At 39.9% G+C, this 12,652-nt stretch overlaps 1 protein-coding gene across 1 annotated transcript in view; it reads left to right on the top strand.

The window, feature by feature from the left end:
• Positions 1–12,652, top strand: part of LOC142950080 (uncharacterized) — a 50,559-nt gene that overhangs the window by 23,674 nt on the left and 14,233 nt on the right. Inside the window, exons 7-8 of the mRNA XM_076091980.1 lie at positions 10,565–10,683; positions 12,189–12,536. Of these exons, the coding sequence (XP_075948095.1) occupies positions 10,565–10,683; positions 12,189–12,536 (467 nt within the window). The remainder of the gene's footprint in view (positions 1–10,564; positions 10,684–12,188; positions 12,537–12,652) is intronic.

Raw genomic sequence — 12,652 nt, 5'->3', positions numbered from 1 at the left:
TTGTTTTTCAGTGGCGATTCCTTGGTTTTGAATGGCTGAAGGGCACAGTGAGCGCCTTAATGGACTCTTTTTTTTCCTCTTAGTTCTTTTAATGCTTCTATTTCCCTCTGTACAGAGTCTTTTAAATTCAAATTCCTGTTTTTGTCTTTTTTTTTTCTGATCTCCATGTGGCTGGTATGGAGATGCAAGCCACAATTTTCAGCAGCAAAAATCTCTAAATCTTTTCTTTACTCTTCATGTGAAATTATTTTCACTTACTTCTTGATTTAAAGACAAAAAGAGGAACATTTGTATTCGTCCAGAGTGTTTAGACGTCAGGTGGAGCAACTACGGTGCATTTTCAAATTATTCTTGTCCAACCCAGTGTGGAGGAGCAGAGAAAGTGCTAAAAGTCAAAGTTCCGACACAAAATCACAAACTCAGACTGTAAACATCAGTCTAAATCAAATCTTGAAGAGTGTTTGAAGACAAAAGGAGACAATGTTATGGTCTCCCAGACTGTCGCTTTCCAACTTCCATGTGAAGCTGACAGCCAAAGGACTTTTCCGAAACCTTCAGCTGCTGTCAGGATGCAGGAAGAACACTGTGGTCTTCCACGCAGGTCTGGATATGTCACTGTCCTACATGCCCTCCCATCATCCAGCCGTCAATTGTTCCATCCTTTCAACACATCCATTTCAATCAACACATGTGGCAGGCCAACAGCTTAATCACTGTAGTGCCACACAAACCTCCAAACCATCCCATCCTCGATAGCTGCTTTTAGAAATCTCAGAGAAAGTTATGATTTTTTACAGTTTTACACCAATCTGCTCATACATACATCTGTTTTCCCTTCAGCTTACTCTTAATGATGTGCTCTCAGAGAAATCCTAATTCGTCATCAATTCTTCATCTGCTTTTAATACTCATGGCTTGGTATAAGTGGGATGCTACCACACCCTAGAAAATGAGCTAATTGTGTTCAAGACTAATCATACATCCCTGATAGCATATTCTTCATAAGCTCAAAGCATCAATAATTTTGAAATGATGTCTTTAACCTAATGTAGTATATATATATATATATATAATTGTCTACCCTTTTTCATATTACTTCATCCCTCTTTTCAATTTGTTCTCTTTGAATTTGTCTGTTGGGTGAGGTTGCCTTTGAATAATGTTAGGATCAGCTTACTTGCCCATTTTCTTTTTCATCTTTAGTCAAGAGAATGGCAAGCCTGATCCCAGATCAGCCTCAAAGGCCAATTCACCCTCTTACACCACCTCCTCCTCCTGTTTTCCTGCATGGTGTCGGCAGCCATTGTTGCCTCCATCTCTCCACCGCTGTGGGGGCTTTCAGTATTGTATATGCCGGTGGCTACCACAGCCGCCATGGATATATAAGGTTACAATAGTGACGTCACTTGTCTTAACACAAGTGTGTGTTAAGACACAAGTGTGCACAGTGGCGGGCTGTGCATTTTATACATGGGCCTTCACTGCTGTCCTGCACCTAACCTCATTATGATGCCACAGCTACGATTATTATTTGTTTCATGTAAAAATGAAGCTCAACACCTATAAATACACTAACTGCAGAGTGCAGATACATACGCGCACGGGATGCTGTGTCATTAACGGACAATGCATTAAAAAAACTGCGGACCTAAAACACGTATTCCACTGCATACTGAAGAGCACGGGCCATTCAAATATAATTCACATCAGAGGGAACAATATTAACCATATCTTAAAAACCACACGATAGACAAATTAACACAGTAGTAACGCTCTTATCACTCCCTCCAGGCAATACACGAAACCTGAGCTCTTGTTAGTGACGGATTTATTCGTCTGTCAACACCGAGAGGGACAATGAGTCCACTTGAAAACACATGAATCTTCAAAGATGATCACTTAAACACTTTAACTTAAACTTCACTTTAACACTTTGCGCAGAGTATATAGACTTCTGCCGCTTCACGTGTCTTCTTGTTGCTGTGCACCGACTAAATGTGTCCCCAGCTAAACATAGGACGTAACAATAGTTCCTATCACATATAAAACCAAACAAAAATCCATATTCATAAAAACAAGTTGTACAAATAATAATATATAAACAAGCGTATTAAAGCTACTGCAGATGTAAAAACAAAAGCAGTTCACTTACCAGAGCTGCTGTTCACTATTTAAAGACAAAGTCCATCCTCCTTTCTTTGTTAACAAAGAGTTTAATCCCACGGTTGTTCAGTACATCCGTGCGTTTTAGTTCCAGTAAGAAGTCCTTCTCGATTCATGGACGCCAGTGAAGACAGTCGAGCCTCCCCAGTTGTATTTCTTGAATACGTTTTAATGCGTTTAAGGCCTGAAAATGTCTGATCTGCAGAGGCAGCAGATATTGGGATTGTCACCGCCCAACATGTCACGCTAGCCCACTGACCAATCAAGTATGACTAGGCCAGCTAGAAGGCTCTGACATGTCAAAGAATACGCCCAACATGTCAAACTAAAGATCTGATTGGTTGAAGACGATGACAATCAACAATATCGTCCCCATTCACTTAAACTGCAGAGGGATTCATTTGTGAGTCTGCAGGCCTCGGGCCTCTCTTCTTACCTAGAGACTCAGAGGTGAAATCTGATTGGATAAAAGCTCTACTTAAAACAAGCTGCACTGGAAGCAGAGCAACTGAGGAAGACAGTAGCTGTGCAATGAGAAAATAAGAATACATGTAATGTGTATTTATGAAAAATTATTAAATTATAAAATAGCTATAACTTTGTGATGCCAGCAGAGAAGGCCTTGCTGGCCCACCACTGGTGTACATGAGTCTGTGCGTGTGTTTGTGTGGAAGCTTTTTGCACGAGAGCTTGAGCAGTGGCGTGATAAAGAGCCGTGGCTGCGGGCTCCTTTTAGCCGTTGTACTCATGCATAGAGAGGCACAGAGCATGTGAATCATACACATACACAAACCAGAAATAGCCGCATCTGGCTTTTTCTTATTTAACCATTAAAAGAGGGCTTTCTATTTGTTTCTTACTCACTGTTAAGCGTTGCTTAGGCTGCTGCGTTAGCTCTTTAGTCTTCACTGATCACAGTGAACTAGAGCTAAACATTTGGAGACATCAATAAAGCTGCTAAATTTAGGAGGCTAAAGTCAAAAACATGATCCACTGACCCTTCTTGGATGATCAGAATTCTGTTTAGCGAGGATACAGAATATAATATATCCACATGTTGGATGTGCGTGTGAAATGGATTAGAACAAGAACAGCTGTGAAAGAGAGTTCAGAGCTAAGATAATCCACCTAAGACACCAGAGAATTGAACTTTCATGCAGTTTACAAGGAGCAAAGAAACTAAGCTAACGTTTCCCAAGTCGATCTCAACAGTTTCACGTGGGTTTTGCCAGTATCATTAGGCCTGCTGGGTTTACACTAAAGCATTAATGTCTATCATGTGTTTTGGCTAAATTACTCACTAACTCCTTCATCCTCTTTGACAAATCATCTTTATCCATTTAAACTCGCTAAATACGTTTTTTTTAATGTTCAGCAGCAAGGTATGTACAAATCAGCTTATGTTCTGCAGCCAGTATTTTTCTCATTTGGTTTTTGCTCATGAGAACATGCTCCTTCCTCTTCTTATGAAGCTTTTTTCCTATCTTTATTTAAGAACGTGGTCTCCTTAAATTTGAGAGCATGACTTATTGATTTCACCTTCAGATTTTGTTATGCCATCGTGATGTTCCTCTCTCAGTTGTACTGTGTCTTCCTGCTGAGCCATCTGAGCCCGGCAGCTCTTGTTTGGCTGCAGTGTGTTTTCTTGTGCTCCATGTGCTCTACAGACCCACTTCCCTGCTGCTGCCTGCCATTGCCCTGAAATGTAGGTTAAAGCAGGCTTTAGTCCACCACGTGTGTCCACACACACACACACACACACACACACACACACACACACACACACACACACACTTGTCGGAGACACTCTTGCACGCTGCACAATGAGGGTGGCCAGTTGTGCAAGCTTTAATCTGATGTGGAGGTTGCTGTTTCTGCTGGACTGGAATATTGTCCCCAGGCTCAGCAGAGATGTACAGTAGATTTCACATCTGGATCTGCATCTGATCTAGAAGCCTCATATGAAATGAGTAACAGTTGTTTTACACAGTGTCTGACGCCAAAAAACGCTTTATATTTCACAGAAAAACAGCCGGTGGTTTACTGGTTAAATAATCTCTACATTAATGTCACAGTAGTTGCTTAACTGTGTCTTGAATGAGGAGCAGTGTATTATTTTCATACTGAGAATATCTATTTTTGGCCTTTTTTACTCAACATGTGGTTTTAGACTCTTCAGTTTCTCTCAGTGGGATGCCTTGCCATGAAGTGGTTTGGCTCATGATAATCGTATAGGAGTTCTTTTCTGTGGTTTAATAGTACTATAGTTTTATAATCCAACTGACTGGTTAGATACTCTCAACTGCTGTGTTACTTTGAAGATTCACCAAAAATATGTGTTTCAATGAAGACTTTTTAAGATGAAGAAAAAAATCATTCAGCCGAAAGATTGAAAAAGTCCTCATGAATAGATTAGTATTGGTAAAATAGGGTTATTTGGTCTCTGCTAATGCTGACCATATTTCAAGATGGGCTATATAATATACAGTATATTCCTAACCCTAACCCAACAATAGTTTTTTATACTGCCAAAATCATATCAAAATGACCCCATCAATGCATCCTAAAATCCAGTGCATGGTAACATGCATAAATATACTTTGATTGAAACCAGTTACACAGTTAAGTCCACCTGTTTGTCAGTTTGTTTGTGGTTTCCTCTTTCTACTGTCTTCAAGATCTTTTTGTAGAACTGATCTGACACATGTTGACCGAGCAGTGTCTGTCTTCATGCTAGATGACATCATTTTTAGACAGGTGCACAAAAATTACTCACGGGTTGTTGCTAGGTGACCAGATGGCCTAGTTTGCATGGAAATGCAAAAGGGGGCATAGTACACTTGCAAACAGTGACATGCTCTGCACACTTGTTTCTATGGCAACAGTCATGTGAATCTGAACGATGAATGATGAATCTATTCTGATAGTTGATCATCAACAGTCTTGATTCGATGTTTGTCAAGAGATTATTTGCCATCTTTGCATGTTTATGTTCCTCAAGGCATCCCTGCCCATCAGGGGACCGGGGATTTGACCAAGAAAAGACTATTATCCTAAACCCTCCAAATCTCTGTCCCTCCTTATAAACCTGCCCCTCATAACATCTGCATGATAACATGCTCAATATTTTGTAATCTAAGTTTGAAGTATTCCACCTGACTTTGATAGTTAAAGGGGAACTCACTTTTTCAAAATGCATACACGTTAAACCTATGGTCTAAAACGGTTCAAAAGTATTAGTAAACATAAACAACTCTTTCCCAAATCCAATAACTAAAGTGCTGAAACTTTAGATTTGTGACATCATAAAGTATAAAGTTTGGAACTATTCCATAGATAATGAATTGGAGAGATGTTATAGATGGCACTGAGAGCCCCCAGGGAAATGTTCTGAGAACACAAAAAAAAGAAAATAAACATTTTGTGGGTCCACAAAATCAGCCTCCCATTTATTGTCTATGGAGCAGCTCCAGACTTTATACTTGCTGACATCACAAGTTTGAGATTTACGTCTATGGTGTCTGGCTTAGTTTCTGGCTTGATTGAACTTCCCTTGGCCTAACGTACTGGAATTCTTCAATTAGATGGTCTTCCCCTTCAATGTAGCTGATTATAGGATGACAATTTAAGCTCTGAAAATATCCAATCCAACGAAGTCGACGTACAAATCAGAGCTAAATTCAAATCACCCACCCTAATCGAACCTCTGTTGGAATCGCCCTCTTCATTAAAACGGATTATATTTGTGTCCATTTAAGTGATCTGAATACAGCAGATTAAGGAGATTAGGATTGCTACAACTACCTGTAGTAGTAGTGTTTGTGTTTTTCCTGTTTTGCTGGCACACTTTTTTGTACTGCAAACAGACATACAGAAAATGTCCAGCTCTAATCTGTCAGACTCTGATTTAGTGGTGTTTAATTTGGCCAGCACCATGTGGTCGTGCAGTAAACTCACTTTTCTCCCTCCAATGGCTCTGTGTTAATGAAGGAGCATACCTAATCTAATTAAAGCTCGATGTCACCCGATCAACTGATCTGTTGATAATTATAATTTGAGTTGATGTCATCCTGTTCGACCGTAGATCATGCTATTCATGTGTGATTAGATCAACACCCTCAAATGAAGGAGCTTGTTCAGTGCCAGAGAGAAATTTGGCAGGCAGTTGAACACAATATAGCTATTTTAGGTAGAAGACACAACACCATTTCTGTTGTTTTACAACAATTCGAAGCAAAGCCCCCACTCCTCTTCCACTTTTTTTATTCCTCCACTTCCCAGTCCCTCATTGGTTTTCCCTTAACTGATTAAATACACAGCAGGGAGTCCTACCAAGTGATCATGAGACTGGTACAAATAAGATGGCTGACATGATAGTGATACTTATCATAAAACAGCTCCCATACACTCTATAACAAAGATATTTGACTATCAAAATATGCCAACATGTTAAATATTTCTCATAATCATGAATGATTGAAACTATAGATTTATAGGCTGCTCAGCTACTTTTCCCATTTTCCCGTCATTGAGGTACTGAACTACAGCTTGTATTTATCATGCAGCCTTCCACTAATTCATATGATGAATCCCTATGTCATTGTGGAGGTCATCTTACTGTGTACTGAAGATTCTCATGACACGGTAGGGACTGTCCTCTCTTTTTCTGCTTTATTCTGTAACATGTGCATGCTAACAGTGTTGTTTCTCTCTCAGTCTGGGCTCAGCAGCTCTGCATGAGTGCCTGGCAGACTCCAGGTACAAGTCATCATCATCATCATCATCATCATTATCACCACCAACACACACTCACACAGACCATTGACAGGTGTGTTGTCTTTGCAGCTCCCTTGCAATGTCAACATCAACATGGTCTTATTTCCATGCTTCCAATAGGCTTTGCATTGGTTGACATGTATGTTAGCTTACCGTTGTTTATGTTTCATCCCTTGTGATTCAGTCTTGCAGGTGTAGAATGCACATCAGATTTATTCATTAGCTTCTCTTTTTCTGCAACTTTCAATTGACCGTTCATTAAGTCCCGCCCCTGGAATGCAGACTGGCCAATCATAGCGTAGCATCAGCCAGCTCCGACCAGAGTCCGACAACTGTCCAGCTGAGCTCCAAAGACTCATGTAATCATTTCAGGTTTTCATCATTTTCAGGCTGGTTTAGTGGATTTGGAGCTAGTCATTGTTAAATATTGTGAAATAGTGATAGTCTTTAACTGATGCTAACATTAGCAGAGTAAGTTGGCACACTTTAAGTAGCGTTACTACTAAAGTTAAATGCTGTGTATATGCATTAACGCTAACCGAGATACTCATTGTCAGCCCTCATTCAATGTCATATAGTGTTTGTCATATTTTATGCTTGCATCTGAGGCCAAAAAAACAGAAAAGAGGCGAATTGTAAGGCATCTTATGTTTACTGACTGTCCAATTAAATGCAATTGACAGTGTCACAGTATACAATAGTCTTAATGTTAAGTGAGGTAGAGAGGATGTTGGATGGACATACTGTTGGTAAATATCTCCCTCTGTCAGTAATGCACAGAAGCATTTGGAACAGTGCGTGTGTGTTTGTGTAATGTGACAGTGAACTGTATCTTTCTCACATACACTAACTTGTAATAATCATTGTTTCCCTGCATCCTGCAGAAAAGGCATTTATTTTCACTACAGCACACATCAGTGTTCACAACTGGTCTGCAGTTTGTTAACAGCGTAGTTGAGCCTGGTTGAGACTGTACAAGTTGGACTTGACTGCACTTGATGACATTCTTTTTCATCCAATCATAGAGACTTATATGTGCGAGAAATAGACAGAAAAGATGTACATCTAAAGGTACAGCTATTATGGAATTTGTTTTTATTGTACACCCATTGCGTGCATGTACACATAAAATGTTCTCACCTTCCAGTCTTGTTCATATTTCTACACCCACAAACATTTTCCACTCACTGAATTAATGAGCGTTTTGTCAAAAAGTCAAACGTACACACGGGAGCAGCAGCAGGCTTAGATGCTGCAGCAGCAGGCTTAGATGCTGCAGCAGCAGGCTTAGATGCTGCAGAAGATGATTCATTGATTTAAAGCAAGTCACCGTTGAACAGTTTTTTATTCAACTGTTGCTGAAATGTCAGTGTGTGCTAGTGATTTCTCTTCCTCCTAATCACTCTCATACCGAAGTGTTCAGCAGTCCAATCCATTTCAATTATGTACGACCTTTTTTGTTCCTCATCCACATGCTCTGTTCACAGCTATGTTGATCAAAAAGACTGATGTGGACCAGCATGTTTTGTTGCCAGTAGGTGGCAGTATCTAGCCTCAGGAGCAGACCTGAACAACAGCGCTGACTGAGAGAGTACTCGCTCTTCAGTAGCATTTGGATTATATTTGTAATGTAAATTGGGTGCAGAACTATTTCTCACTCAATAAGGATGAAACAGGACTTGCACCCAATGATTTTCTCCGTTGGAATCTAACAATGTCGTCGGTGACAGTTTCAGCTACGACTGATTGCATTTTGCAAACTAAAATTTGTCAAATTTTCACCTTATCAGTGCCAGGCCTCAGAAATAATACTCAACTTTAAAGCATTTAATTTCAGATAACACCACAACACATAAGGTCATGCAGGTTGCACTGCATTACTGACGCAAAGGCTGCACATCTGCACAGAAAACATTTGTGACATTCTACCAAAGTCTGCTGGTTTGTATTGAATCATTTAGAGGACTTATTTGTAGCCAGTGTGATTTGTCAGGAATCACACTGACAAATCACACTGGCTTCTCTCTGTCTGTGGGAGAGAAGAGCGTGTCAGTCACTGGAGCTTTGTATTAGTGGGGTTTAATATGTAATTACTGACAGTGGTCGTAGTGTTGCTGATGACTTAGGTTTATTTCCCCAGTCTGAAGTACGGAGAGAGAGAGAGGAACTAAAAATGGCTAAATAATATTTAAATCAGTTATAGAGGTGATTATTGGGCAAAATGGGACAAAATCTGGCTGAAACCCCGCAAAAATATTCTCCCACAGATAAAAATAAATAAATATGCATGCAGGGCTGAATTAGGCCAATATCCTTTATTTAAGTATTCAAAAAAGAGCTGCCAAATTATGGAGCCATATTAAAAAGAGTGACCTTGCCTGTTATCATTACAAAGCCCTTGCCTGCCAACGTAAAAAGTAGTCACCTCTGCCAACTGGTCTTTAGGCTTGCTGACCTTTTACCTTCTGACATCACAAAACCCAGCCAGTCTCAAATTATAACTAAAGAAAAAGACATCACACACTTACAACACATACTAGAAACATATTTGTCCCTTAACAGACAGCAAACTGTAACTGATAAGAACCTAGGAAAAACGTTGACAATAGAGAAGGACAGACGCACAATGTCAGAACTACAAAAATAGTTCTGGAGGAATTCCTCCTGGAATTTGAAAAGAATTTCAGATTTCCAGAGTCTGACAGAAAGGGAGACATGATCTCTCAATCTGTGGGGAAAGAAAGCATGTCCAGTGTTGGCTGCTAAATATGTCACTTCCTGCCACAACAAAAGAAACAAGCAGTGGGATTTACTTGTACCATAATCTGATTACCACCACCATCTCCTTTACTCATATTTACTTGCTTATATTTTCTTTTATTTGATTTACCCATTTTGTTATTTTTTTATTTTATTATATAATATTATAATATTCACTGTATTTTTTCTGTTCGGTTTCATTTTGTTTTTGCTCATTTTATTAATTGTATTTTATAATTATAATTGTGCTTTGGCAACATATGACAAATGTCATGATGAGAGAGAGAGAGATAAATGGACTACAGGGAAAGAAGAATTGAAGGACGGTAGGAGCAGAGGAGAAGACAGAAAAGATGTGTGTTGATCTCTCCGTCTCTCTCTCTCTCTCTAATAGCTTTGTCTCTGGTAATGCACTCCTTAATGCAGCCGAAGGCTCATCACACACACACACACACACACACTGGCCACCATTACTACGCATCCCATGATGCATCTGCCTCAGTCCTGAACAGGGCGTATTCTTATTTACCAGATGAGAGCAGATGTATGAGACGAGGGTGTGTGTGTTGAGTTTTTATTTTTTTTCTGTGTTCAGATGTTGTGGTAGTCCAGTATAGACTGACCGACACTTTGTATGTGTTTATATGCTTCATTTTGCTTTATTATGTTTTTTTCACCCGCACATTTGATTGTTATTCTATTCAGAGGATGGATGAGTGTTTGTAGAACCTATGTTGTGACCCTGCCTGCTGTGGTGTGAACTTCCACATTGTTAATGGGCTGAGTGAGTATTCTGTGTTTGTGGACACCATGTTGAATGTTATACCTGCTACCTACATGCTAAGAGGTCGCTGTTCTCTTGCAGTGGACAAAAACAAGCCCCGGGAGGCGCTAGCAAGACCCACAAACACCAACACCAGCTCACTGGCAGCAGCACCCGCAAGAGGAAACAACCAGAGAAAACAGCATCCTCCACCAGAACTGGTATGTCCTCTTCTTTTTGAAGTTTTGAGCTTTAAGATGCAAGACAGTATACATCAGAGAACATTACCGAGCAGGATCTGATTGATGAAAAGAAGTATAAGGCGTGTTGTTTGATGGGAGTATTTAAAGTGGTAATCCACAAGATGTTCCTTCTTCATGTGAGGTGTCCCTGCACAGTTTGTTAAGGTGGTGTCAAAGAAACTGCCACTGTTCATGCTAACGAGTTCTAAAGTTTCACAGGCATTTTTGAAATGGATAAAAGTTGAATCAATCAATCAGTGAGCCACAGAAAGTAGCAAAATGCATATTTATTTATTTATATTTATGGCTAATTTTGCTTATCTTTATATTTGTATTTCTTGACTGCATATTATCTTCTTCTCGTGTTAACAAGACTTTGTCTCCCAGGTGTGGTTTAGCATTTTAAAATGATGACTTCTCAACTGAGTGCTTGTGTGTGGACATCAGGAAGAATAGAATTGTGTTTGGGATCATCTTAAGACAAGTCATTCAGAATCATTTGGGTTGTTTTTTCATATAACTTATGAAATATTATCTTTCCCTAATAATCAAGTCTTCTAATTAGTGTCTTTTTTTTCTTCTTTTTTTAAACTTTTTTCAGTTGCTGTTTCACTGAACAAAAATCGCGACAAAACATCGTTAAAAAAAAATACAAATAGACATAAAAGTGAAAAATAAATAAAAGGGGGTCACCATTCACTCTTTACAAACTTTGATCTATTCTTTTCAGGCCAGCTGAGAACACTACTCATCTTTTCCCTTGTTTACAGTCCATTTTCTCCAGCGTTGATCATGGATCCCTGCTTTGATCCTTAGAAAAAGAGTCAGTTTTTCCATAGAATATATTTCCTCTACAATGTCCAGCCACTGTCCTGGACTTGGAGGGTCACTTTTCAACCAGCTCCTTGTGATGGCCTTTTTACTTGCGAGTATCAGGATTTTAAAGAGGTAGAAGTCCTTCTTTTGAATTATGTCGCCAGGTATCAATCCCAGGAACACAATCCGGGGGTCCCTGGGAATCTTGTAGCATAGAATCTCCTCCAGAGTCTGAATAACCATGTCCCAGAATGTTTGTATTTTTATACATGTCCAGAAAATGTGTGAGTGGTTAGTATTCATCTGCCCACACTGTCTCAAGCATGGCTGCTCTTTACCCAATTGTTTATGTTTTATGTGGGGTGTAATAAAAAAGCGGATTAAGTTCTTCCAACCGAATTCCCTCCATCATCTAGAGCTAGTGGATGTTTGTTGCGTTCTACACATGGAATGCCAATCACTCTTCGACAGTTCAACGTTCAGTTCTACTTCCCATTTCAGTTTTACATATAGTGCGTTTCTTCCGTTTCATTTTTGTAAACTCCTGTACAGTTTGGAAACCAACTTTGAGGGGGTTTGTTTGTATGCACCTGTCAACACTTCAATCACTTCATACCTTCTAATTAGTGTCTTTAATGAAGAAGATATATGGTATTTTTTCTTGCTAGGTACCAGACGTGGTGAATGCTAATGCACCAGTGATGGCAGTTCTGCCAGTGCCGGCCCCTGATACCACTAACACTGGCTCAGGCACCACTGGAGCCTCTGGTCTTGGGTTCAAAGCAAAAAACGGGTCAAGATCCAGCCCCAAAACAGCATCTCGCCTGCAAAATACATCCAAGCCTGGCGCAGCGGGGGCTGTTGTGGCGGACCGGATGGTCACTGCCAAACAGAACCAGAACAAAGAGCTGGCAGAGAAGAAGAACCAGGCCATTAACCAGCTGAGGAAGCTGCTGGTCCAGGGGAATAAGAGAGTAGAGGCTCTGGCTATAGTCATCCAACAGCTCTTCACTGAGGTACTCCGCTTATTTATATGTTTACCAAACAGCCAAAACACACTCACACCACCGGCTGTGGAGTGAAAGCTTCCATCCTTTATTTACTGTTCTTTACGAGGCGGAACAGATGTTTT

The sequence above is a fragment of the Anarhichas minor genome, unplaced genomic scaffold (genome assembly GCF_050575085.1).
Source record: "Anarhichas minor isolate MPS153535 unplaced genomic scaffold, ASM5057508v1 ptg000014l, whole genome shotgun sequence".
NCBI classification, from domain to species: Eukaryota; Metazoa; Chordata; class Actinopteri; order Perciformes; family Anarhichadidae; genus Anarhichas; species Anarhichas minor.
This window is presented reverse-complemented; position numbering and strand designations above follow the sequence as displayed.